General features: G+C 55.1%; 1 protein-coding gene across 1 annotated transcript; it reads left to right on the forward strand.

Annotated features, from left to right (window-relative positions):
- The first annotated feature begins 1,300 nt into the window (after positions 1-1,300).
- LOC148818849 (uncharacterized) lies at positions 1,301-25,668 on the forward strand. The gene is made up of 9 exons (XM_088936056.1): positions 1,301-1,442; positions 6,994-7,307; positions 8,158-8,230; positions 9,082-9,378; positions 10,146-14,391; positions 19,306-19,522; positions 19,815-19,948; positions 20,066-20,137; positions 23,898-25,668. Exons 2-9 carry the CDS (start codon positions 7,011-7,013, stop codon positions 24,154-24,156), a joined length of 5,595 nt encoding a protein of 1,864 aa, XP_088792182.1. The 5' UTR covers positions 1,301-1,442; positions 6,994-7,010; the 3' UTR covers positions 24,157-25,668.
- Positions 25,669-25,729: the final 61 nt, after the last annotated feature.

Here is a 25,729-nt window from a genome sequence, read left to right on the forward strand (position 1 = left end):
CAGAGAAGAACTCCTAACAACAGGTGCAGGGCCGAATTAGGCCAGTACCCACTATTGATAAACATACAGAAAAGAGTATTAAAGTATTGACTACACCTAAAAAACAGCGACCAAAATTCCTACCACCACAAAGCCCTGCTGAGCCAAGAGCTGAGCCCAAAACAGAGCCCCCTGAGCCAGCTGGTCCTGAGGCTCACTGACCTGAGCCACACCGACACTAACCAGCCTCAAGACAGCACTGCTAGAGCACCACAACTCAGACTCCACCACATCACAGCACAGATCAAACAGCAATATCTCACACACTGGGACACACACACACAAACACAACATAAACTGGAATGCTACAGAACCCTAAACAGACAATACACACTAGCCGAATATTTGACCAAGATAAGAAACAGCAAAAAGAAACAGACCCTGACAAAGTACAGGCTCAGTGACCACAGCCTGGCCATAGAAACTGGGCGACACAGGCAGACCTGGCTGCCCAGAGAGGACAGGCTGTGCTCCCACTGCCAGCGGGGAGAAACAGAGACAGAGGTGCACTTCCTACTGCACTGTGACAGATACTCTGGGATTAGACAAACATTCTTCCCTAAATTCAGAAATCTAATCCCAGAGTTCCCCACACCTGCCAGAATCACAACGGGTCCCAATCCTACTGGGAGAGGGAGGAGGGAATTCAGCTGAACTGGCAGCCCAGTATGTGATCTCCTGTCACAGCCTGAGGAACAGTGAGCCTGTCTCCCAATAATGCTCAATATGTTTACAGTATATGTCAATATTTATGACATGTCTCTGTTGTAAATGTCTGTTAATTTTATTTTACTTTTATTTTTTTGTTTTGTTTCATGTTAATGTTATTATTTTTATTTGCTTTGGCAACACTGATTGTACCCATCGGTCATGCTAATACAGCACCTTGAATTGAATTGAACTAAACTGAGAGGGGGGGTGGTAGACACAGAAGGAGCTGAGCTGCTTCCAGGTCTGTCCTCTGTCCTCGGCGGCTCTGAATTCAGGGAGACGGGACAGGCAGAGCCAGTGGGATTCGGGAGAGCAGGGGAAGAGGTACCTCCTCCCTCGCCGGGAGTATCTGCGAGCCGGCTGAGCGCCGTGCAGACAGGCTGCCCTGCAGCTTTGAATTTTGAATCCGCAAGTCAGACAGAGGGGGGGGGTGAGGGGGGCAGTTCCTCCGGCGCCTATTGGCGGAAACATCCAGCGCAGCAGCCAATGGCGGCGCTGGCTGCGGCCGCGTGGCGGTAGTAGTGGGGTGCGTGCCGGAAGCGGCCATCGTGAGCGTGCGGGACTCTTCTCCACAGGGCTGGCCCGCGAGACAGGATGGATCCGCGAGCCTAGGGGTCCACGCAGGAAGAGAGCGCGAGCCAGAAGAGGGAGAGCGAGCGTGGGCGACCGCGGCGCCGCGGGGGCTTGGCCAGGCAAGCGCCGGGGGTCGTGGCCGGTGGCAGCGGGCGGAGCTGCGGGGGTTGTCAATGGCTGATCGCGTAAACAAACCGGACTCGTTTCGGGGTCTCATCCCGTTTCGGTTCCGGCTGTGTCCGCGGGTTGATGTTCCTGCTCGAGCGAGCCCGTACCGAGCCGGTACCGAGCCAGCCGGGCTGGCTGCGCGGGGTGACCCAGTGCGGGCGCGCCGGGCGAGCTCCTCTCCTGTCCCTGCGAGTGCGTGTCTGTGTCGCGGACGCGCGGGGTGTGGAGTGACAGGATCTGCGCACTTCCGGGACGGAGAGCGTCCCCGCAGATGATGATGATGATGATGAGGCCGGCGGTGTTCGTGCGGGTCTCCCCCTCTTCCCTCGTATCAGCTCCCGGCAGAAAAGCAGCGGGGTTCGGGAAAATGACCCGTTCATTTCATTTCCTTTCCTGCGCTTCCTGCATCCCCGCGGTTTAATAAGCCCACCAGGGCGTCTGCAGGCACCCCACGCGTGTCCGAGAGCCACTGTGGACAGTCGTGACTGCTGGGGGAGAGGTGTGCCTACCCGTGCTCGGGCGCGAAAGGAGACTCAGCTGCAGCAGCCCCGTGTGACCTGCTCCGAAGCTGACAGAGCTCGAGTGTGTCTTGTTTTCGGTGGATGACTGTAATCCCCCTACAGTCAGGGCAGGGGGCAGCTTTCAGAGACCCGGACGCGCCAGTCCTGACCGGGACCGGAACACGCCCGGGCTGCCGCCGCAGCCGCAGGGGAACCGTGTCTCCTCGTGTGAGTTTTCACTGCGCCCGGGCGTCAGGGGCAGCTGGACTCAGACATCTTTCGCGACAGGCAGTCTGTCACTCCGGAGCCCACGGCTCACAATAACCCCCGAAATGGCCTCGCCGTTGTCCGGGTCTGTGCGCCTCCTGTCCGTGACCGGAGAGGGAAAGAGAGTTCCTGCCCAGGCTGGAGCTGGGAGCTGCTCCCAGGAGCTCTCCCAGCTGTCCTGAAAGAAGTCAGGACGTCGGCTACGATCTTACCGCCGTTGCAGACTCCCACAGTCCTTTGCCAAGCAGTGCCTCCTGTTGTCAGCTGGAAGCGCGTGTCCCTGGGGTCAGTTGAGACCGGAGGTCTGTCGGGTGGCTGAGAGTTCAGCGGGCTCACCAGGACTGTCAGGAGCTGGGATCAGTGCTTCTCGGTCTCCGGGTCAGATCCAGTCTGGCTCGGTCAAGAGATCTGTCTACACCAAGCGTACTGATACACTACTGCTCCTCTTCCTCTCTCTCTCTCTCTCCCCCTGCTGATACACTGCTGCTCCTCTTCCTCTCTCTCTCCCTGCTGATACACTAGTGCTCCTCTTCCTCTCTCTCTCCCCCTGCTGATACACTACTGCTCCTCTTCCTCTCTCTCTCCCCCTGCTGATACACTACTGCTCCTCTTCCTCTCTCTCCCCCTGCTGATACACTGCTGCTCCTCTTCCTCTGCTGATACACTACTGCTCCTCTTCCTCTCTCTCCCCCTGCTGATACACTACTGCTCCTCTTCCTCTCTCTCTCCCCCTGCTGATACACTAGTGCTCCTCTTCCTCTCTCTCTCCCCCTGCTGATACACTACTGCTCCTCTTCCTCTCTCTCCCCCTGCTGATACACTACTGCTCCTCTTCCTCTCTCTCTCTCTCCCTGCTGATACACTACTGCTCCTCTTCCTCTCTCTCTCTCCCCCTGCTGATACACTACTGCTCCTCTTCCTCTCTCTCTCTCCCCCTGCTGATACACTACTGCTCCTCTTCCTCTCTCTCCCCCTGCTGATACACTACTGCTCCTCTTCCTCTCTCTCTCTCTCCCTGCTGATACACTACTGCTCCTCTTCCTCTCTCTCCCCCTGCTGATACACTACTGCTCCTCTTCCTCTCTCTCTCTCTCCCCCTGCTGATACACTACTGCTCCTCTCTCAATTCAATTCAATTCAAGGTGCTTTATTAGCATGACCGATGGGTTCAATCAGTGTTGCCAAAGCAAATGAAAGTAATGATATTTACATTAAACACAACAAAAAATAAAAGTAAAATAAAATCTACAGACATATTACAGACATTTACAACAAAGACATGTTATAAAATATTGACATATACTGTATGCTGTGGAACATTATTGGGAGACAGACTCACTGTTCAGACAGACTCACTGTTCCTCAGGCTGTGACAGGAGATCACATACTGGGCTGCCAGTTCAACTGAGTTCCCTCCTCCCTCTCCCAGTAGGATTGGGACCCGTTGTGATTCTGGCAGGTGTGGGAATTCTGGGATTAGCTGTGTAAATTTGGGGAAGGATGTTTCTCTAATCCCAGAGTATCTGTCACAGTGCAGTAGGAAGTGCACCTCTGTCTCTATTTCTCCCCGCTAGCAGTGGGAGCACAGCCTGTCCTCTCTGGGCAGCCAGGTCTGCCTGTGTCGCCCAGTTTCTATGGCCAGGCTGTGGTCACTGAGCCTGTACTTTGTCAGGGTCTGTTTCTTTTTGCTGTTTCTTATCTTGGTCAAATATTCGGCTAGTGTGTATTGTCTGTTTAGGTTCTGTAGCATTCCAGTTTATGTTGAGTTTGTGTGTGTGTGTCCCAGTGTGTGAGATATTGCTGTTTGATCTGTGCTGTGATGTGGTGGAGTCTGAGTTGTGGTGCTCTAGCAGTGCTGTCCTGATGCTGGTTAGTGTCGGTGTGGCTCAGGTCAGTGAGCCTCAGGACCAGCTGGCTCAGGGGGCTCTGTTTTGGGCTCAGCTCTTGGCTCAGCAGGGCTTTGTGGTGGTAGGAATTTTGGTCGCTTTTTTTTAGGTGTAGCCAATACTTCAATACTCTTTTCTGTATGTTTATCAATAGTGGGTACTGGCCTAATTCGGCCCTGGACCCGTTGTTAGGAGTTCTTCTCTGCACACGGAGGATGTTTCTACAGATCTCCATGTGCAGAGTTTCTGTGGGGTGTTTGTCCCATTGAGTGTACTCCTGGTCTGTCAGGGGACCCCACACTTCACTGCTGTATAGGGCAATGGGTTGGATTACACTTTGAAATATTTGGAGCCAGATTCTTGTTGGTGGGTTGATGTTGAAGAGCCTCCTTCTTATTGTGTAGAAAGCCCTGAGTGCCTTCTCCCTCAGTGCCTTCACTGTCAGGTCAAAACTCCCAGATGAACTGATGGTGAGACTGAGATATGTGTAGCTGAATGTGTGCTCCAATGTGGTGTTGTTGAGTGTGAATTTGTACCTGTTTCCCTGAGATCTGTCTTTCTTCTGGAAAACCATAACTCTGGTCTTGTCCAAATTGACTGTCAGCGCCCAGGTCTGACAGTACTGCTCCAGCAGTGCCAGGTTCTGCTGCAGCCCCTGTTCTGTGGGCGACAGCAGGACCAGGTCATCCGCATAGAGCAGGAACTTGATTTCTGTGTCGTGTAGTGTGAGACCAGGAGCTGCAGACTGTTCCAACATTCCTGCTAATTCGTTGATATAGATATTGAACAGTGTTGGGCTCAGGCTGCAGCCCTGTCTCACCCCACGGCCTTGGGTGAAGAATTTTGTCCTTTTGTTTCCAATTTTCACTGCACATTTGCTCTCTGAATACATTGATTTAATTATGTCGTACACTTTGCCCCCTATGCCACTTTGGAGTAGTTTGTAAAACAATCTTTCATGCCAAATCGAGTCAAATGCTTTTTTGAAATCGACAAAGCAGGCAAAAATTTTTCCTTTGTGTTTTTGGTGGACGTGTTTGTCTATCAGTGTGTGTAGGGTGTAAATGTGATCAGATGTGTGGTGATCTGGTAAGAAGCCAGTCTGACTCTTGCTCAGGACATTGTGTTTGGTAAGGAAGGCCAGTATTCGTGTATTCAGGATACTGCAGAATACCTTCCCCAGGTTACTGTTCACACAGATGCCCCGGTAGTTGTTGGGATGGAGTCTGTCTCCACTCTTATAGATGGGTGTGATCAGTCCTTGGTTCCAGGTCTCGGGGAAACATCCGGCTGTCATGATGAGATTGAGGAGTTTGAGCAGGGCTTGTTGCAACTTTGGGCTGCTGTGTCTCAGCATCTCATTGTTGACTCCATCTTGGCCACAGGCTTTGCGTGGTCTGAGGGCCTGGAGTTTGTCCAGTAGCTCCTGCTCAGTGATTGATGATTTTGTAAGGGGTTTTGGTTGTCTTTGATAGCCAATTCCAAAATGTTGAGTTTTTCATAAATGGTGTTTTTGTCTGATTGATTTGTATTTGGGAGCTTTTGATATAGATTTTCAAAGCATGTTTGCCAGATTGTTCCATTTTGGATGGCCAGTTCTTCTGGTTTTGATTTGTTTAAATTGTTCCACTTCTCCCAGAAACAGTCCTGATTTAGTGACTCCTCAATTTCTGCAAGTTGTTTGTTTATGTATGTGTTTCTTTTCTTTTTCAGCATGTGTTTGTAAAGTTTTACAGTATCACAGTAGCTGAGGCGCAGATCTGTGTTGTGTGGTTGTCTGTGTTTTTCATTTGAGACTTTTCATAGTGCATTTCTGATGTTTTTGCACTCCGTATCAAACCACTTTTCTTTTGCTTTTGTTTTTTGGTAGTTTTTTGATTTAGTTGTTTTTAGCTTAGATTTTGATGCTAGTTTGTGAAATAGCTGATTTAGTTTTTGTGTGGCCAAGTTTATGCCTAATTTGTTGGTTTGATATGGAGTGTTTAGGAATGTGTCCAACAGTGTCTGAATTTCTTCATCGCCCAGTGCAGTTTGGTATCTGTCTAGGCTGTCTGTGTCCCATCTGGATGCCTGGTTGAGGTCGTACAGCAGGCTGGGCTGTGTCAGTGTGTCTCTGTGCTGGTGTGCACTCTTCATGTAGAGTGTGATCTGGCTGTGGTCGGAGAGAGGAGTTTGTGGCCTGACAAACTCTCTCTCTCTCTCCCCCTGCTGATACACTACTGCTCCTCTTCCTCTCTCTCCCCCTGCTGATACACTACTGCTCCTCTTCCTCTCTCTCTCCCCCTGCTGATACACTACTGCTCCTCTTCCTCTCTCTCTCCCCCTGCTGATACACTACTGCTCCTCTTCCTCTCTCTCCCCCTGCTGATACACTACTGCTCCTCTTCCTCTCTCTCTCTCTCCCCCTGCTGATACACTACTGCTCCTCTTCCTCTCTCCCCCTGCTGATACACTACTGCTCCTCTTCCTCTCTCTCTCCCCCTGCTGATACACTACTGCTCCTCTTCCTCTCTCTCCCCATGCTGATACACTACTGCTCCTCTTCCTCTCTCTCTCCCCCTGCTGATACACTACTGCTCCTCTTCCTCTGCTGATACACTACTGCTCCTCTTCCTCTCTCTCTCTCCCCCTGCTGATACACTACTGCTCCTCTTCCTCTCTCCCCCTGCTGATACACTACTGCTCCTCTTCCTCTCTCTCTCTCCCCCTGCTGATACACTACTGCTCCTCTTCCTCTCTCTCTCTCCCCCTGCTGATACACTACTGCTCCTCTTCCTCTCTCTTCCCCTGCTGATACAATACTGCTCCTCTTCCTCTTCCTGTTGCTGACGTGCCTGATCTGTCCCCAGGTCTGCCTGCGTGAGAGATGATGTTGTCCACAGTACCAGCTGATCTGGCAGGGGGACAGCAGCTGCCCCTGTCCGTGCCGAACCCTCGTCCCCTACCCCAGCTCTCGCCGGGTCTGTGCCGAGAGCGGCCGGGAACCGAGGGAGGGGGTGACAGAGGCGGCAGGGCTGCACCCCTCGATGCGCCGGAGGAGGTGAGGCGCCGCCGGGCCACGGCACTGGAGCTCGGCTCAGCCGAGGTCAGCCTGAGCTCCGCCTGCGGGGATAACGGCCAGCCAGGAGGTCGGAGGGATGGAGGAGTTCCTGATGCCACACGGGTGAGACTCGGAGCCGCGTCCGGCACAACTGTGCTGCTTGCGAGCTGGTGTCCAGAGCAGGGCGTTAAACTAACGCTTACCTGGCCAGCTGAACGCTGGGAAGGAGCTGCGAGGGCACACGTGTGCGTCCCAGGGCGTCCAGCGGGGAGAGGATGGGGACGAGCCTGGACCCACCTGTCTCGCCCGAGCTTTATCTTCCTAATTTGCCTGAAGAGGGTGTTCTTTTCGGCGACCCCGCGCTGTCGGTGTGCGACTGGAAACTCCAGGATGTTCCGCTGCAGGAGGGGCCTTGAGCTTTCCCCCTCCGGATTGTTCCGATCGCTGCCTGTGGAGAACGAGCTCCGCCCATCCAGCTCCCGTGTGTGAGAGTGTGAGAGTGTGAGTGTGTGTGAGTGTGTGTGAGTGTGTGAGAGTGTGTGAGAGTGTGTGAGAGTGTGTGAGAGTGTGTGAGAGTGTGTGTGAGTGTGTGAGTGTGTGAGTGTGTGAGTGTGTGAGAGTGTGAGAGTGTGTGAGTGTGTGAGTGTGTGAGAGTGTGAGAGAGCGTGAGAGCGTGAGAGCGTGAGAGCGTGAGAGCGTGAGAGCGTGTGAGCGTGTGAGAGTGTGTGAGTGTGTGAGTGTGTGAGTGTGTGAGTGTGTGAGAGCGTGAGAGCGTGAGAGCGTGAGAGCGTGAGAGCGTGAGAGCGTGAGAGCGTGTGAGCGTGTGAGCGTGTGAGCGTGTGAGCGTGTGAGAGTGTGAGAGTGTGAGAGTGTGAGAGTGTGTGAGAGTGTGAGAGTGTGAGAGTGTGAGAGTGTGAGAGCGTGAGAGCGTGAGAGTGGGTCGCCAGTCACGCCTGTCTCCGTCTCTCTGCAGGAGGGCTCTCCTCGCGGTCCCTGCGCCGGCGGCGGCAGCGAGCAGGTGACATCGCCCAGCTCCGCGAGTCGAGGTGATTCTCCGCTCGGTATTGTGGAGGGGTGGGGTGGTAAAAACCCCTCGGGGTCCCTCAGCTCCTGGGGTTTTCAGGGGTGCAGGGTGTACCCTGGAGTCTGGGGGTCTCAGGAGGCGGGAGTTTCATTAAAAACTCTTCTCAGATCAGTTCTGACTGTTGTGCAAGGGGAGCTGCAGCGCTACTTTCATACTTCGGGGTTAGAAAGAATCGGCATTGATGAGTGTGTTTCGAACTGCAATAAATGTAACCTGCAAGCAGTGACTGGTAAAACCTCCAATTTACCCCATGAAATAGGACTTTCCAGGTCTGCACAGCACCATGTTCTGTGACTCAGAACGAGGCAACGAGACTTCCAGTGATGTGTCGTGGCCCCATTACAGTGTAAACAAGAAGGCTGGTGAGCACGGCTCTTTTAATCCAGTAGAAATGTTGCTCTCGACTTAGAGATGGTTTGCCAACACATACTATTGCTTGTTAACTCTGCCTGTGTTGGAACATTCCTGGAGTGAAGCATCTGCTGCACAACCTGTTTCTATTTGCTCTGCATCACATCACATCAGTCACTACGGTGACTAGTGAGCAGGAAGGGCCGAATCCGGTCGCAGGTCATGGGAACTCGAATAAGTGCGACTTACAGCACTTTCACAAAGTTCACGTTTTTGTGCCCAGTTCGAAGTTTGTGAAATGTTTCTGCAATGAATTTATTCAGTTCCGGTGATTTAGTACTGGGACACTGAGACTGCGGCTCCCCTGTATCGCCCGTGAAGCTGCCCTCGTGTTGTCAGAGTGCGTCCTCGTGCGAGTGACCTGCTGTTTCTCTTCCTCCTCTCTGCCCCTGCCCCCCGAAGACGAGAGTCCCCCAGCTGCCCCCCTGGCGTCTGCCGGCCGGGCCGAGCCACTCCCACCCGGGCTGGGCCCGCTGGAGCGGGTCCTGGCAGCGCACCAGGGCGAGATGCGGCGCGTGGTGGCGGACGCGCTGGGGGCGTTGTGCCAGCGGCTGGACGGCACGGACGGCAGGCTGGACCGGCTGTGCGTGCAGCATGAGGAGTACCGCCGCGGCATGGCCGCCCTGGGCGCGCGGCTCGACGCGCTGCAGAGGAGCCTGGCGGGCCGCGGCGCCGGCGCCCGCAGCTCGGGCGAGACAGGTGGGTCCAGGCTCGTCCCCTTCCTCTCCCCGCTGGACACCCTGGGACGCACACGCGTGCCCTCGCAGCTCCTTCCCAGCGTTCAGCTGGCCAGGTGGGCGTTAGATAGATGGGTTTATTGATCCTGTGAGGGAAAGGGCAGTGCAACAGCAGCTTAACACAGTCAACACAGTGTGACCGTCGCGGTTCCGCGCGGGCTCGTGCCCTCCGCCACCCGTTTCGTCCCTCAACACCTGGGGCGCGGACCCGGTCTCCGGCGTAACGCACCAGGGAACCAGCCGAGTGAGCTAAAGGAGACCTCCCCCAGCACAGGCAGCCGAGGTCCCTGCTACACACAGGGAGGGCGGTGACGTCACCGTGTCTGAACTAGAGCCACTACAACAGCACAGTGTAACGAAATGATACAATAATACAATACAGTACAATCAGTACAGTGAGAAGATACTCACAGTTCAGAACACACAAAGAACAAACCAGAACAGTACACAAAAAGTTGTATTGCACATTATAAATATAAATGTATTGCACAAGCCCCTGGCATATATTGCACACAAACGGTTGAAAACGGGAAAGCCTGCAGATGTAAGATGAAGATGAAAGATGTACCAGAGAGTTTATTGTTTAGTCCGAAACAGGAAAAAGTAAAAGATAAAGTTAGCGCTTGTCCAGCGATGCGCCCAGGGCCTGTACCAGGCTGCGTGGCGCGCGCTGTGATGGATGCTTATTGTTTCATTTTCCCGAGTCATTTCCAATTTTTCCACACCTAGGTGAGGTCGTGGCCCCCCTGCCCGGGGCAGATCCGCCGGATTCCGAAGAAGAGATGGAAGTGTGGTCCTCGGAGACAAGAGTCGCTGACTCACCGTCGTCATGGAGGCCCTGTCCCCATGACGACCAGACTCGGCAGTCAGATGCTGCTGCCTCGGGAGCTGAGCAGAGTGCCGGTGCAGTGCCGAGCTGCTCGGGCCCCCCCAGCCTCGCGGGGGATGCTGGTCAGAGCTGCACGCTGGAGAGACGCTGCCGGGCCCAGAGGAACCAGCCTGAGACCCGCCAGGAGTCCGCTCAGCCTCCCGCGCCGTCTGGGACAGCTGCTGGCTCCCTGGTGTCGGACCTGGAAGAGCTGGAGACAGAGGGGGCTCCTGGCAGCTCCGTGGAAGGGCGGCTGGCGGGGATGGCTCATGTAGGACTTGCGGACGTTGACGTCTGGCCCTGCGAGGAAGAACGGACTCACTGCAGCTCCCCCTGCACGGAGATCCCCCGGACAGAACCATCCGCGGACGAACCCCAGCGTCCCATTTCTCCAGAGGGCCTGGGCTGCTGCTGTCCCCTGAGCTCCGGAGGTGCGGATGTGTCTCCCCATGCGGGCGGCAGCTGTGCACACTGCAGCAGGCGACTCCCGGTGTTGGTGGGTGACGGCTCCACTGGGCCCAGGGCTGCTGGGGGCGACTGTGCCTGGCAAACAGAGGGGCACATGGGAGGCGCAGAGGGGGACAGCGACGGGCGAACTGAGGGGCGCCTGGGAGGCGCAGAGGGGGACAGCGACGGTCAAACTGAGGAGCGCCTGGGAGGCGCAGAGGGGGACAGCAACGGACGAACTGAGGGGCGCCTAGGAGGCGCAGAGGGGGGCAGCAAGGGGCGAACTGAGGGGCGCCTGGGAGGCGCAGAGGGGGGCAGCAAGGGGCGAACTGAGGGGCGCCTGGGAGGCGCAGAGGGGGACAGCGAGGGGCGAACTGAGAGGCGTCTGGGAGGCGCAGAGGGGGACAGCGACGGGCAAACAGAGGGGCGCCTGGGAGGCACAGAGGGGGACAGCGACGGGCAAGCAGAGGAGCGCCTTGGAGGTGCAGAGGGAGACAGCGACGCTGGAACAAGCCCCTCGATATCGGGGCCGCCCTCCCAAGGGTCATCACTTGAGCGAGTGCCTGCGGGAGGTGAGGTCGACCTCCCAGCTGCTGACCGCAGGAGCTCCGGGGAGCCGAAGTCTGCGACCGGAGATTGTGCATCGCCGGAAGGTGGTGGAGCTTCTCCTTGCGCGCCGGACACTCAGGAAGGAGCCTCTGCAGTCGCCGGCCTGTTGCAAGAGGGACTAATCGAGGAGCGACAGGCAGAGCAGCAGAATCTGGAAGCACACAAGGACAGGGATGCAGAGGCGGCGATGTGTCGTTCGCCATCCATAGAGCTCAGAGCCAGCTCCTGTCTGGAGACGGACACTTCGATATCCCCAGAGCTCAGAGCCAGCTCCTGTCTGGAGACGGACACTTCGATATCCCCAGAGCTCAGAGCCAGCTCCTGTCTGGAGACGGACACTTCGATATCCCCGGAGCTCAGAGCTGGCTCCTCTCCGGAGACGGACAATTTGATATCCCCGGAGCTCAGAGCCAGCTCCTGTCTGGAGATGGACACTTCGATATCCCCGGAGCTCAGAGCCGGCTCCTCTCCGGAGACGGACACTTCAATATCCCCGGAGCTCAGAGCCAGCTCCTGTCTGGAGACGGACTGTTCCATATCCCCGGAGCTCAGACCCGGCTCCTCTCTGGAGACTGATACTTCGATATCCCTGGAGCTCAGAGCCAGCTCCTGTCTGGAGACGGACTGTTCCATATCCCCGGAGCTCAGAGCCGGCTCCTCTCCGGAGACGGATACTTCGATATCCCCGGAGCTCAGAGCCGGCTCCTCTCTGGAGACGGACACGTCGATATCCCCGGAGCTCAGACCCGGCTCCTCTCTGGAGACTGATACTTCGATATCCCTGGAGCTCAGAGCCAGCTCCTGTCTGGAGACGGACTGTTCCATATCCCCGGAGCTCAGAGCCGGCTCCTCTCCGGAGACGGATACTTCGATATCCCCGGAGCTCAGAGCCGGCTCCTCTCTGGAGACGGACACGTCGATATCCCCGGAGCTCAGACCCGGCTCCTCTCTGGAGACTGATACTTCGATATCCCTGGAGCTCAGAGCCAGCTCCTGTCTGGAGACGGACTGTTCCATATCCCCGGAGCTCAGAGCCGGCTCCTCTCCGGAGACGGATACTTCGATATCCCCGGAGCTCAGAGCCGGCTCCTCTCTGGAGACGGACACGTCGATATCCCCGGAGCTCAGACCCGGCTCCTCTCTGGAGACTGATACTTCGATATCCCTGGAGCTCAGAGCCAGCTCCTGTCTGGAGACGGACTGTTCCATATCCCCGGAGCTCAGAGCCGGCTCCTCTCCGGAGACGGATACTTCGATATCCCTGGAGCTCAGAGCCGGCTCCTCTCTGGAGACGGACACGTCGATATCCCCGGAGCTCAGACCCGGCTCCTCTCTGGAGACTGATACTTCGATATCCCTGGAGCTCAGAGCCAGCTCCTGTCTGGAGACGGACTGTTCCATATCCCCGGAGCTCAGAGCCGGCTCCTCTCCGGAGACGGATACTTCGATATCCCCGGAGCTCAGAGCCGGCTCCTCTCCGGAGACGGATACTTCGATATCCCTGGAGCTCAGAGCCGGCTCCTCTCCGGGGACGGAGACTTCGATATCCCTGGAGCTCAGAGCCGGCTCCTCTCCGGGGACGGAGACTTCGATATCCGTGGAGCTGAGTGCCGAATCTTCTCCAGGCAGCCGGGAGAGCGAGGGGGGTCCTGCCTCCCAGCAGAGCCCCACTTCCTTCACCACCGTGACAGAGGGGGGGTCCCTGGACGTCAGCACCCGGAACCCCACCCGGCACCCGGACGCGCCCTGTGTGTCCGGCAGCCTTCTCCCGGGAAGCGAGCCGCCACCCGGCCGCAGGGACGGCGCTCCCGTCTCCTCCCCCGGACACCCTGAGGCACATACCACCGGGCCCGTCCCGGCGCCGCGCCAGGGGACGTGCAAGAGGAAGAGGCTGGGACGGCGTCGGCAGCAGCCCCTCCGGACCTGCAAGTCCAGGACCGAGAGCCCGAGCCCGACGGCGGCGCTGCTCGCGGTGCGCCCGTCCGGCGCCGCCCTGTTCGTGGGCACCGCCCTTGCGAGCAGCCGGACCCGAGAGCCCATGGGCCCGGCCCAGAGCGTGCCCGTGGGGCACCGGGGGGAAACGAGGCTCGTCAGCCTTGCAAACGGCAGCTGCAGACCCCCACGGATCCGCCCGAGCCCCCCGGACAGTATCGCGCTCCGGAGACGCGGCGGCGGTCAGGCTCTGCTCCTGAAGCTGGCCGACTTGGCCGGCAGCCTTGCTTCCCTCCGGGAGCCGCGGGCCCTGTCCCGCCCTCCAGGGGTGCCGTGGTGCCACTGGCCAGGCAAGGCGCCCAGTCCGGGGGCGTCCGCTGCCCCTGCCTGCCTGAAACCACTCTGGCGGGGGGCGGTTTTCTGCCGAGTTGTCCCTCGCCTGAAGGGGCGCCCCAGGAATCTCCGCTTCCAGGCGCCAGTGGCCGAGCAGGTGCTTCCCGAGCTGCCCGCCTTCCTGCCCGGCCAGTGGCGGCCCCTGGTGATGATCAGCAGCCCCCTCCTGCCCCTCTCCTTCCGGATCGACCTGGGCGTCCCAGCCCGCCCTGGCTCGCCGCCCCCCTGCATCTCCTCGGACCCGGCACCGGCGGGGGGTGGAGCCCTCCTGCTTCGTGGCACAGACTGGGCGTGCTCCATTCTGCTGCCCGGCGCGGCAGGCGGCTCGGGCCTCGGTGATGCCGCGCTGGCGCAGCTGCAGGACGTGCTGCTGGCTGGCTCGGACCGCCGCGCTGCCCTCGCCCAGCCCGGCGCCCTGGGCAGCTTCAGCAGGGGCCGCGTGCCCAGGCGGGCCAGCCCCCGGCCCAGGTCCGGCCTGCACACGGTGCTGGCGCTGTCGTCACCCACCTGCTACCGCCTATGGACGAGGCAGCGTGGCGCGGGCGGACCTCTCGGAGAGGGTTTCCGGGTGCTGCTGACCCAGACGCAGCCCCTCCCACAGAGCGACAGCCTGCTCCCCTCCTTGCACTGCTTCCTGGGACGGATCCTGGGGTCCTGGGGCAGCCGACCACCCCACTCCTGCCTGACTGACCTCGCCCCCCTGTGCAGCACAGAGACGGATCGCAGGTAAGAGCCTGAGGTCCGAGGGAGCGTGCGAGGGGGCGAGAGTGTGCGTGTGAGGGAGCGAGGGAGGGTGTAAGAGTGCGAGGGAGCATGTAAGAATGCGAGGGAGCATGGAAATGCAGGAGATCGAGTTAGAGTGTGTGTGAGGGGGCGAGGGCGCGTGTAAGAGTGCGAGGGAGTGAGGGAGCGTGTAAGAGTGTGAGGGAGCATGAAAGTGCGGGAGAGCGAGTTAGTGCATGTGAGAGTGCAAGGGAGCGTGTGAGGGGGCGAGGGAGCGTGTAAGAGTGCGAGTGCGCGTGTAAGTGCGAAAGAGCGTGTTAGAGTGTGATGGAGCAAGAGCGCGTGTAAGAGTGCGAGGGAGAGAGTGTACTGTAAGAGTGTGAGGGGGCAAGGGAGAGTTGTAAGAGTGTGAGAGTGCGAGGGAGAGTGTACTGTAAGAGTGTGAGGGGGCAAGGGAGAGTTGTGAGAGTGCGAGGGAGAGCGTGTAAGAGTGTGAGGGGGCGTGTGAGGTAGCGAGAGAGCGTGTAAGAATGCGAGAGTGCGAGGGAGCACAAGAGTGCGGGAGAGCGAGTTAGAGTGCGAGGGAGCATGAGAGTGGGAGAGCGAGTAAGAGTGCATGTGAGAGTGCGAGAGCGTGTAAGAGTGCGAGGGAGCGTGGGAGAGCGTGTAAGAGTGCGAGGGAACTGAGGGAGCGTGTAAGAGTGCGAGAGAGCGTGTGAGGGGGCGAGGGAGCGAGAGTGTGTAAGAGTGCGAGGGAGCGAGAGAGCATTTAAGAGTGCCAGGGAGCTTGTAAGAGTATGAGGGAGCATGAGAGTGCGGGAGAGCGAGTTAGAGTGCGTGTGAGAGTGCGAGGGAGCGAGAGAGTGTGAAAGAGTGCGAGGGAGCATGAGAGTCTGAAAGTGCGTGGGAGCGAGAGAGTGTGTAAGGGAGCGAGAGTGCGAGGAAGCGTATGAGAGTGCGAGGGGGCGTGTAAGAGTGCGAGGCAGCATTGGAGAGCGTGTAAGAGTGCGAGGCAGCATAGGAGAGCGTGTAAGAGTGCGAGGCAGCATAGGAGACCGTGTAAGAGTGCGAGGGAGCATAGGAGAGCGTGTAAGAGTGTGAGAGAGCATAGGAGAGCGTGTAAGTGCGTGGGAGCGTGTAAGAGTGCAAGGTAAGTGAGGGCGCATTAAGAGTGCGAGGGAACTGAGGGAGCGTGTAAGTGCAAGGGAGCGTGTAAGAGTGCTAGGGCGCAGAAAGCGTGTAAGAGTGTGAGGGAGCGAGGGCGCGTGTAAGAGTGCGAGGGCGCATTTAAGAGTGCGAGGGCGCGAGAGAGCATGTAAGAGTGCGAGGGGGCAAGGGAGAGCGTATAACAGTGCGAGGGAGCATGAGAGTGCGGGAGAGCGAGTAAGAGTACGAGGGAGCGTGTGAGGGGGCGATGGAACAAGAGAGCATGTAAGAGTGCTAGAGTCCGAGGGCTCGTGTAAGAGTGTGAGGGAGTGTGTAAGAGTGTGAGGGAGCATGAGAGTGCGGGAGAGCGAGTTAGAGTGCGTGTGAGAGTGCGAGGGGGCGAGGGCGCGTGCGAGGGAGCGTGTGAGAGTGCGAGGGGTGAGGGAGAGCGTGTAAGGGAGCGTGGGAGAGCATGTAAGAGTGCAAGGGAGCTTGTAAGAGTGCAAGGGACGTGAGGGAGCATTAAGAGTGCAAGGGAAGTGAGGGAGCGTGTAAGAGTGTGAGGGCGCAAGAGAGCATGTAAGTGCTAGGGCGCAGAAAGTGTGTTTGAGTGTGAGGGAGCGAGGGCACATGTAAGAGTCTGAGGGAGCGTGGGAGAGCGTGTAAGAGAGCGAGGGAGTGTGGGAGAGCGTGTAAGTGCGAAAGAGCATGTTCGAGTGCGAGGGCGCGAGAGAGCATGTAAGAGTGTGAGGGGGCAAGGGAGAGCGTGTAAGAGTGCGAGGGAGCGTGGGAGAGCGTGTAAGTGCGAAAGAGCGTGTTCGAGTGCGAGGGCGCGAGAGAGCATGTAAGAGTGTGAGGGGGCGAGGGATAGCGTGTAAGAGTGAGAGGGAGCATGAGAGTGCAGGAGAGCAAGTTAGAGTGCGTATGAGAGTGCGAGGGCGCGTGTAAGAGTGCGAGGGAGCGTGTGAGGGGGCGAGGGAACGAGAGAGCGTTTAAGAGTGCGAGGGGGCAAGGGAGAGCATGTAAGAGTGCGAGGGCACGTGTAAGAGTGCGAGGGGACGAGGGAGAGCGTGTGAGAGTGCAAGGGGACGAGGGAGAGCGTGTGAGAGTGCGAGGGAGCGTGTGAGGGGGCGAGGGAACGAGAGCGCGTGTAAGAGTGCCAGGGAGTGAGAGAGCACTTAAGAGTGCGAGAGTCCGAGGGCTCGTGTAAGAGTGCGAGGGAGTGAGGGAGCGTGTAAGAGTGTGAGGGAGCATGAGAGTGCAGGAGAGCGAGTTAGAGTGCGAGGGGGCAAGGGCGCGTGCGAGAGAGCGTGAGAGTGCGTGGGAGAGTGTGAGAGTGTGAGGGAGCAAGAGAGCGTGTAAGAGTGCGAGGGAGCGTGTAAGAGTGCGAAGGATCTTGTAAGAGTGCAAGGGAAGTGAGGGAGCATTAAGAGTGCGAGGGAAGTGAGGGAGCGTGTAAGAGTGTGATGGAGCGTGTTTGAGTGCGAGAGAGCGAGGGAGAGCGAGCGATCAGCACCTGCTGATCAAGCAGCCGTCTTACCCTTGAGCTTGCCAAAGATGGGGTGACGTTCCCCTGGATCCCTCAGCTGTGAACAGAGCCTCAGTCCAGGGAGGAGAGCCTGGCAAGGATGTCAGGCCGGCGCTGCGGGAGGAGGTGGGATGTTGGGGGGAGACTATTCCCAGAAATTCTCAATGACCAACATGAGCGCGTGTGCACACACACTCACACATACATATAATAAATATTATAATAATAAACTTTGTTTGATATAAAAAAATGTGGCTTCTCAAAGTGTTTTACAGAAAAAAAACAACAACAAATAAAAATAAAAAAGCACCATTTCAGTGAGAGGGGTGAGCCTGTTTAGTCGAGCAAAGCAGATGTGAATTAATTTTTCGAGCCTTGATACAATTCACAATAGTCTAACAGATTTTAAATCGTCAGGCATTTTCTTGACGGCAAAGGTCTGGCGGTGGATGTTGCAATGAAACCATTTATTTCTGGAGCAACCTCTCTAATTCGTGCAACTACACCGCTGTGTCGGCTTGTCATCGCTCTGGCACCGTCTGTACAACTCCGACACATTTTATCCAGTCGATGCCATTCTCTTCAGTAAATTCATTCAGAAGCTGAAATACGTGCTCTCCTGTAGTTCCTGTTGGTAGCGGTTTACAGAACAGAAAGTCCTCACGGGACGTACCCTCAAACTCGTATCTAACGTAAACGAGCAAATTGGCCAAATCGACTACAGACTCATCTAATTGCAGTGAAAAACATCTGCTCATCTTAACGCGCCCTGTCAGCGTACTTTTGATATAATCCTTCATTTCAATAATTCTATGAATGACTGTGTCTTTCAGGGGGGCAGCAGGTCGAGCTGTTCAGCAGCTTTTTCTCCACACATAATAGTGCGGGGCTTACCTGCTTTAGCAATCCGCAAGCTTGCATTTTTCCACGTTTCCGTTTTTATTTCAGTGTTTATTTTAAGTTTTTATTTCATGCGCATGGGAGAGAAACACGGAGACGCTCGGTGTATTTTTCTCAAATTAACTTAGAACAGTTCTTCAATATTTTTCTGTTATTTTTCACGCTTTCCTGTGCTCACAAGATTACCAGCGTTCGTAGCACGCATTTCTATGCATTCCCGTGTTTACAACATTGGCATTGTTCCAAAATCACGCACATTCTCCTTTCTCCCTTTTTGCTGGAGATACAGTACCTTTTTTTTAATACAATTGGTCACTTGCATCCGTAGCACGCATTCCTATAGAGTGGTATAGAATTACAGAGTATCTCTTGTGTCCACTGAAGTATTAGCGAGCACTGTATCGTAGTACGTAGGCTGCGTGTTCAACACGTATAAAAATACAAAATATGAAAACCTGTCCCGATTTTTCAGCTCACACAACACAATTCCAGGGTCATTTGGCGTACCACCTGGCGGCACTCCGCGTACCACTGCCGGTACGCGTACCACAGTTTGAGAACCACTGCTGTAGGATGCAGGAAAGTTGCCATAATGAGACCAGCCGTTTTGGGGCTGTTAGGAGTTCCCAGGCTGAGATCTGGGGACCCCCACACTTGCTGGTTTTCATCCCAGCCCATCTGTATACCTGATGGGTGGAGAATTGAGGTGCCTGATACACGAACGTTTGAAAGTTTTCTGAGACGTGCAGCAGTTACACAATACACAGTGAAGGATCAGTGGAGTCAGTCCTGCACTATCAAATAAGACAAATAAGGGTCCAGATGGATAACAGAGCAGCTGGAAAGGAAGCTGACAGTTGTGGGGGGTGGTGGGACCCTTCCTGTGGAATTGCTGCTGCTCCCTGTGACTTGATGCCAAACCCTAGCCATGCGCTAGCCGGAGACGGCCACCGTGGCGGCGAGGTGAGGTGTGACCTCGTGACCTCGTGCTTCTGCGGGTCACAGGCTGCTGGCTTCCTGCTGGCCGGCGGAACAGGCTTGATCTCTGTTTCGAGTACAGTGGGACAGCTGGACTCGGATGTTGTATCTGAAGTGTTGCAAGCAGGAAGGTTGTGGGTTCGAAGCCGTGTGAAGCTCTGCCGTGCTGCAGTAGCTTTTGGTGCTTTTGGCATCTTCTGATTTTGAAGCGTTGCTACAGGGAGGCAAGCAGTATAGCTCTAGGCTGAGGGCTGTGTGAGTCCATGGAGAGGGAGCACTGTAATGCTGTACACAGATGTAAAATAACCTTTCTTTTTCCCTTTCTCTCTACCCTCTCCCCTCTCTCTGCCCTCTCCTCGATGAAGCTCGTCCAGACAGCTGGACTGCACTGTCTCCGTCCTGCCTCGCCCTTTGTCCAGACCTGCGCTGCCTACGTCCTCCCTCCTCTCTGACCCTCCGCCCGACCCCCACCTCGGCCTTCCCGGCTCGGAGCCGCCGTGTCCCGAGGGCTCGGACAGCGAGGAGGAGGATGGCTACAGCCCGGCGGAGGCTGACTCCGGCCGCCAGGCGGCCCCCAGGGAGGTGAGACCCCAGCTCCAGGCAGCTCCGCCCTGCCAGTCCCGACTGGAAGAGGGGGTGGGATTGCGAGTCGGGAAAGGGGCTGGAAGAGTGGAGCTGGGCTGTGACCTGCCTGCAGCACGGCGCAAGGCCTGATGCAGACGCTGGGACTGTCCTGCTTCCAGCGCAGAGGCCCGGAGAGCAGTGCTGGCTGTGCAAGGGCTTCTGGGACTGTGGTGTGGTGATCAGGAAGAGCTGTCCTGTCTGCTGTGAAGTGCACAGTGACTTTACTCCCGTCCCTCTGTACCTTTCTCAGGATGGGCTGTTCGAGAAGAAGCTGGTGGAGCAGCCAGGCCAGCGCTCCAAGAGAGTGTCCCAGATCCGAATCCGGAAAGCTGTCCCCAAGCCGGACAACAACCTAACCCCCATGGGGCTCCCTAAACCAAAGAGGTCAGCGGACGTCGTGAGCGGACAGCGTGTGTGCTTGTGTGTGCAGATCGAACTGCCGGCTTCACGCGGGGCTCCCGCAGTGCCCTGACCCGTCCCTCTGCTGTCCTCTGTCCCCAGATTGAAGAAGAAGGAGTTCAGCCTGGAGGAGATCTACACCAACAAGAACTACTGCTCCCCCCCTTCCAACAGGTCAGTCCTCTCCACCTGCACTTCCTTAAAATGACATCAGGGCTGGAATTTCAGCGCAGAATTGCGGGTTTTCTGCACAATTTTAGCTATTCCCGCAAATCCAGCGTTTATAATGCCAGAATTTCCCTCATGCATTTATTGGCAAGCCATCTCCCAAGCAGAATTCGCCTCAATCAATCCACACGTATTCTCTGTCGGACTGAGTTTTCCCAGCATGTTGCACGGCAATCCTGCAGGGCTCGGTGACGTTACACTACACTAACGTTACACGTTACACTTTTCAAGTGGTTACACTATTGCTATTGCTTTACTCTATTCAAGCGGTTACACTATTGATGTTGCGTTACACTATTCATGCGGTTACACTTTCCCTATTGCGTTACACTATTGCTGTTGCGTTACACTATTGCTATAGCGGTTACACTATTACTGCGTTAAGCTATTCAAGCGGTTACACTATTGCTGTTGCGTTACACTATTCATGCGGTTACACTTGCTGTTGCGTTACACTATTCAAGCGGTTACACTATTGCTGTTGCGTTACACTATTCAAGCGGTTACACTATTGCTGTTGCGTTACACTATTACTGCGTTACACTATTCATATTGCGGTTACACTATTCATGCGGTTACACTATTCCTATTGCGGTTACACTATTACTGCGTTACACTATTACTGCGTTACACTATTCATGCGGTTACACTATTCCTATTGCGGTTACACTATTCCTATCGCGGTTACACTATTACTGCGTTACACTATTCAAGCGGTTACACTATTGCTATTGCGTTACACTATTCATGCAGTTACACTATTCCTATTGCGGTTACACTATTACTGCGTTACACTATTACTGCGTTACACTATTCAAGCGGTTACACTATTGCTATTGCGTTACACTATTCATGCGGTTGCACTATTGCTATTGTGGTTACACTATTCATGCGGTTGTGTTGCACATCTCGCATTCGTTATCGGCTGACAAATAGAGGTAGAAAACTGCTTCATCTTGATTCACAATCAATTAAGGTTGAATCCACGCAAGAACTTCATAATCTAGCCAGTAAACCCGATCAAAAACGTAGCGTTGGCTGAAAAGAAAGTCTAGTTTTGAAGAAGACGACCCCCCCCACAGAGATGTAATGACGGGGACGAGGAGATTCACAAAAGAAACAGCGAGTGAAAACCCGCAGAGTCTACACCCCCTTATTGAAATTTCAGCTTTTGTTGATGTAAAGGCTGAAATCAAGATAAATCATGTCAGACCTTTTTACACCTTTAACAAGATCTTGTAATCAACACTATTTAAGTGAAAACAAATAGATTGTTTTTAGAAAAGACAATTAAAAATAAAAAACTTTCAGTGCCTCTGTCTCTCTCTCTCCCCTGTCTCTCAATTCAACTCAAGATGCCTTACTGATGAAATTATTTCATCAATTTCCCTACGGGATTAATAAAGTATTATCTATCTTACTGGCATGGCCAATGAATAAATCAGTGTTGCCAAAGCAAAACAAATATAATTAACATAAGATCTACAGACATTTACAATACTGACACATCACAATGCATTTACATTCAAACTAGCATTATTGAGAGTGTAGAGTAAAAATCCACTGGATACCTTTTTGTTGAGCAGAAGAGGAGTTTATTGTATATTTGTCCAAAGAGAAGCACACTCCTTGTCATTAGGAAGATGGTTCTAACAAGAAAAGTTACAGCTGCCCTTTTATACATGGAATACAAAGAGCTTAAGTCTCAAAAAGAAAAAAAACTTTCTAATTAATTTCTAGAAATTAATTAATTTCTATTGGTTAAGCAAATCTCTACTTTAATCAGAAGATGTCTACGTTATTGAGCTATATCAGTGTTTTCCAAAAGCAGGTAGTTACAATATGCCTTCTACACAAAAATAGTTCTTTGGGATTCTTAAAACAACCCTTCTTTGTGTCTGCTGGCCCCTGGTCTTGTCAACAGCAGATAGATTTAATGTTGTAGTTGGTGTTTTGCTGAATATGCTGTACAGAGAAGGAATTTTAACCCTTCAGGAGACAGACTCACTGTTCCTCAGGCTGTGACAGGAGATCACATACTGGGCTGCCAGTTCCACTGAGTTCCCTCCTCCCTCTCCCAGTAGGATTGGGACCCGTTGTGATTCTGGCAGGTGTGGGAACTCTGGGATTAGATTTCTGAATTTAGGGAAGAATGTTTCTCTAATCCCAGAGTATCTGTCACAGTGCAGTAGGAAGTGCACCTCTGTCTCTATTTCTCCCCGCTGGCAGTGGGAGTACGGCTGTCCTCTCTGGGCAGCCAGGTCTGCCTGTGTCGCCCAGTTTCTATGGCCTGGCTGTGGTCACTGAGCCTGTACTTCGTCGGGGTCTGTTTCTTTTCAGTTTCTTATCATCGTTAAAATATTCAGCTAGTGTGTGTTGCCTCTTTGGGTTCTGTAGCATTCCAGTTTATTTTGTTTCTATTGGCCTAATTCAACCCTGCACACGCTGTTAGGAGATCTCCAAGTGCAGTGTTTCTGTGGGGTGTTTGTCCCATTGAGTGTAATCCTGGTCTGTGAGGGGACCCCACACTTCACTGCCGTATAGGGCAATGGGTTGGATTACACTAGAAATATTTGGAGCCAGATTCTTGTTGGTGGGTTGATGTTGAAGAGCCTCCTTCTTATTGTGTAGAAAGCCCTGAGTGCCTTCTCTCTCAGTGCCTTCACTGCCAGGTCAAAACTCCCAGATGAACTGATGGTGAGACTGTGATATGTGTAGCTGAATGTGTGCTCCAATGTGTTGTTGTTGAGTGTGAATTTGTACCTGTTTCCCTGAGGTCTGGCTTTCTTCTGAAAAACCATAACTCTGGTCTTGTCCAGATTGACTGTCAGCGCCCAGGTCTGACAGTACTGCTCCAGCAGTGCCAGGTTCTGCTGCAGCCCCTGTTCTGTGGGTGACAACAGGACCAGGTCATCTGCATAGAGCAGGAACTTGATTTCTGTGTCGTGTAGTGTGAGACCAGGAGCTGCAGACTGCTCCAACATTCCTGCTAATTCGTTAATATAGATATTGAACAGTGTTGGGCTCAGGCTGCAGCCCTGTCTCACCCCACGACCTTGGGTGAAGAATTTGGTCCTTTTGTTTCCAATTTTCACTGCACATTTGCTCTCTGAATACATTGATTTAATGATGTCGTACACTTTGCCCCCTATGCCACTTTGGAGTAGTTTATAAAACAATCTTTCGTGCCAAATCGAGTCAAATGCTTTTTTGAAATCGACAAAGCAGGCGAAAATTTTTCCTTCGTGTTTTTGGTGGACGTGTTTGTCTATCAGTGTGTGTAGGGTGTAAATGTGATCAGATGTGCGGTGATCTGGTAAGAAGCCAGTCTGACTCTTGCTCAGGACATTGTGTTTGGTAAGGAAGGCCAGTATTCGTGTATTCAGGATACTGCAGAATACCTTCCCCAGGTTACTGTTCACACAGATGCCCCGGTAGTTGTTGGGATGGAGTCTGTCTCCACTCCTATAGATGGGCGTGATCAGTCCTTGGTTCCAGGCCTCGGGGAAACATCCTGCTGTCATGATGAGATTGAGGAGTTTGAGCAGGGCTTGTTGCAACTTTGGGCTGCTGTGTCTCAGCATCTCATTGTTGACTCCATCATGGCCACAGGCTTTGCATGGTCTGAGGGCCTGGAGTTTGTCCAGTAGCTCCTGCTCAGTGACCGGGGAGTCTAAGGTCTGCCTCTCTCCCTGTCTGGCTGCAGCCTGGAGACGATCTTCGAGGAGCCCAGGGAGAAGAACGGCGCGCTGGTCTGCATCGGGCAGCAGAAGAGGAAGCGCATGCTGGACTTCCCGGACTTCACGCTGCCGCGGAAACGGCGGGCACGGGGGGGCGTGCGGGTGCGCGGCGGGCGGGGCAGGGGTCGGAGGGCGCGGCAGGGCGACGCGGATCTCGACCTGCAGCTGATCGAGAGGCTGAGCGACCTGGACCACTTCCTGACGCAGGAGGGGCTGGAGGTGTGAGGGGCACAGACCCCGGCGCTACTACCTGCCCCCCCCCCGCCCCGCCGCACAGCTGCGCCCTTCCCCGCTCTCCAACCCCGCGACAGCTGCACCGCGATCGGCAGTTCGGGCCTGCCAGGATGACCGAGGACATGATCACCCCAGCGGGGACCCCTGCTACCCCTGGGCCCCCGCGGGTGTCTGGGACTCGGGTCCGGCCAGCAGGCTGATTGTTCCATAAGAGGAGCGTTGTCGTGGTGAGGATCTGCGCTGCTGTCCGTTTCTCCGAGACGATAACGACGATGCTGCTGTTTTCCTGTGAGCTTAGAATATGATATTTCATTGAATCCCAGAAAATCCCGTTCCTCTCGTATAGTTTTCGGTGATTGTCGGAATTTTGTACGCTTCAAGTGATTCTCTCGAACCGTACGTGGCCTTAGAGCGGATCGCTCTTGGAAATTGGCGCGTTCCGGGTCTTCTGCACGGAGCGAATCCGCCCGGATGGCAGGCGCTGGCCCGGGCCCCTTGTGCGGAGACGCAGGCTGGATTCCACCAGTGCAGCAGTTAACTGGAGCTAAGCTCCTGGGTGTCCCGGGTCCCGGAGGCTCAGAGTCATTGTGCAGGCGGCAGGAGATCTGGAGGTCGGGGGGGGCTGGGGGTGAGAGGGGACCGCACTCCTGCGGCGCTGGGGTGAGTATTTGGCGATGGAGTGGGGCGCGAGGAGCACTGCTTTTGAAGTACGAGAGGAAGGGTGACTGCCCGCGTCCAGCTGCGGCTCCGCCTGATTGTCCACTTCAGGTTCTGCGCGAGTCCGCGTGTCCGTGTCCAGGAACCTGCCCGAGTTTGCCTTCCCTCGGCCTCACAGCGGCGGTTTTGTGGGAGACCGGACCCAGGGGCAGGGCGGTCAGTCCATCGGTCACTTCTGAGCTTTGCTTCGTTTTCCGAGCGGCTCTGTGCAGTTCGCAGGGTTGCCCAGCGGTCCACCAGGGTCCATCGACCTCCTCTTGCAGGACTTGGGAAGATGACCGGCTTCCTGACCCGGACCTGAGTCTGGGATTGAGATCGGCTCTGCCGGGCCTCTGCGGAGCCCGCGCTGACCGGCTGCGCCTTCCCCCCACCCTGGGCTTGCGCACAGACTCCTGGACAGCTCTGAGGTGGACAGCCGGACAGCGGTCTCGGCCGGCGCTCGCTGGCGGGGAGTCTGACCGATTCTTCGGTTTCTCTCTAATTGTGGGCTTCAGTGCACAGAAGCAGGTGTTTTGTGTATACACTGGTACAAATGTGGCAGACTCGAGCTTTCTTTCTGTTCTGCGCCTGCTTGCATTGCTTCTGCGTTTTAAAGTTTGAACGACGCCTCAGCCTGGTTGTTCGGCCGGTCTCGCAGACGGCCAGCACGTGTCACACCTGTCTTTCCCTCGAGAGCCGCGCACAGACCAACACACTAAAGGTTAATATTGTTAATCATTGTGATTTTATTTTAATATATATTTTTTTTATTTATAAAGTGAAATAAAGTGTTGAGACTTGTTTAAAGGCTGGGGCTCGGCTGTGTTCTCCTCGCAGGACGAAGTCGGGAGTGTTGCATCTTTCGTTT

The sequence above is a fragment of the Atractosteus spatula genome, chromosome 17 (genome assembly GCF_055471065.1).
Source record: "Atractosteus spatula isolate fAtrSpa1 chromosome 17, fAtrSpa1.hap1, whole genome shotgun sequence".
In the NCBI taxonomy this organism is placed as follows: Eukaryota; Metazoa; Chordata; class Actinopteri; order Semionotiformes; family Lepisosteidae; genus Atractosteus; species Atractosteus spatula.

What these genes read in the sequence shown, in the direction of transcription:
- LOC148818849 (XM_088936056.1), top strand. Translation starts at nt 7,011, where the DNA reads ATGATGTTGTCCACAGTACCAGCTGATCTGGCAGGGGGACAGCAGCTG. An exon ending in GAGTTCCTGATGCCACACGG is followed by an intron (nt 7,308 to 8,157) that starts GTGAGACTCGGA and finishes GTCTCTCTGCAG; the next exon opens with GAGGGCTCTCCTCGCGGTCC. An exon ending in TGCTCCCCCCCTTCCAACAG is followed by an intron (nt 20,138 to 23,897) that starts GTCAGTCCTCTC and finishes GTCTGGCTGCAG; the next exon opens with CCTGGAGACGATCTTCGAGG.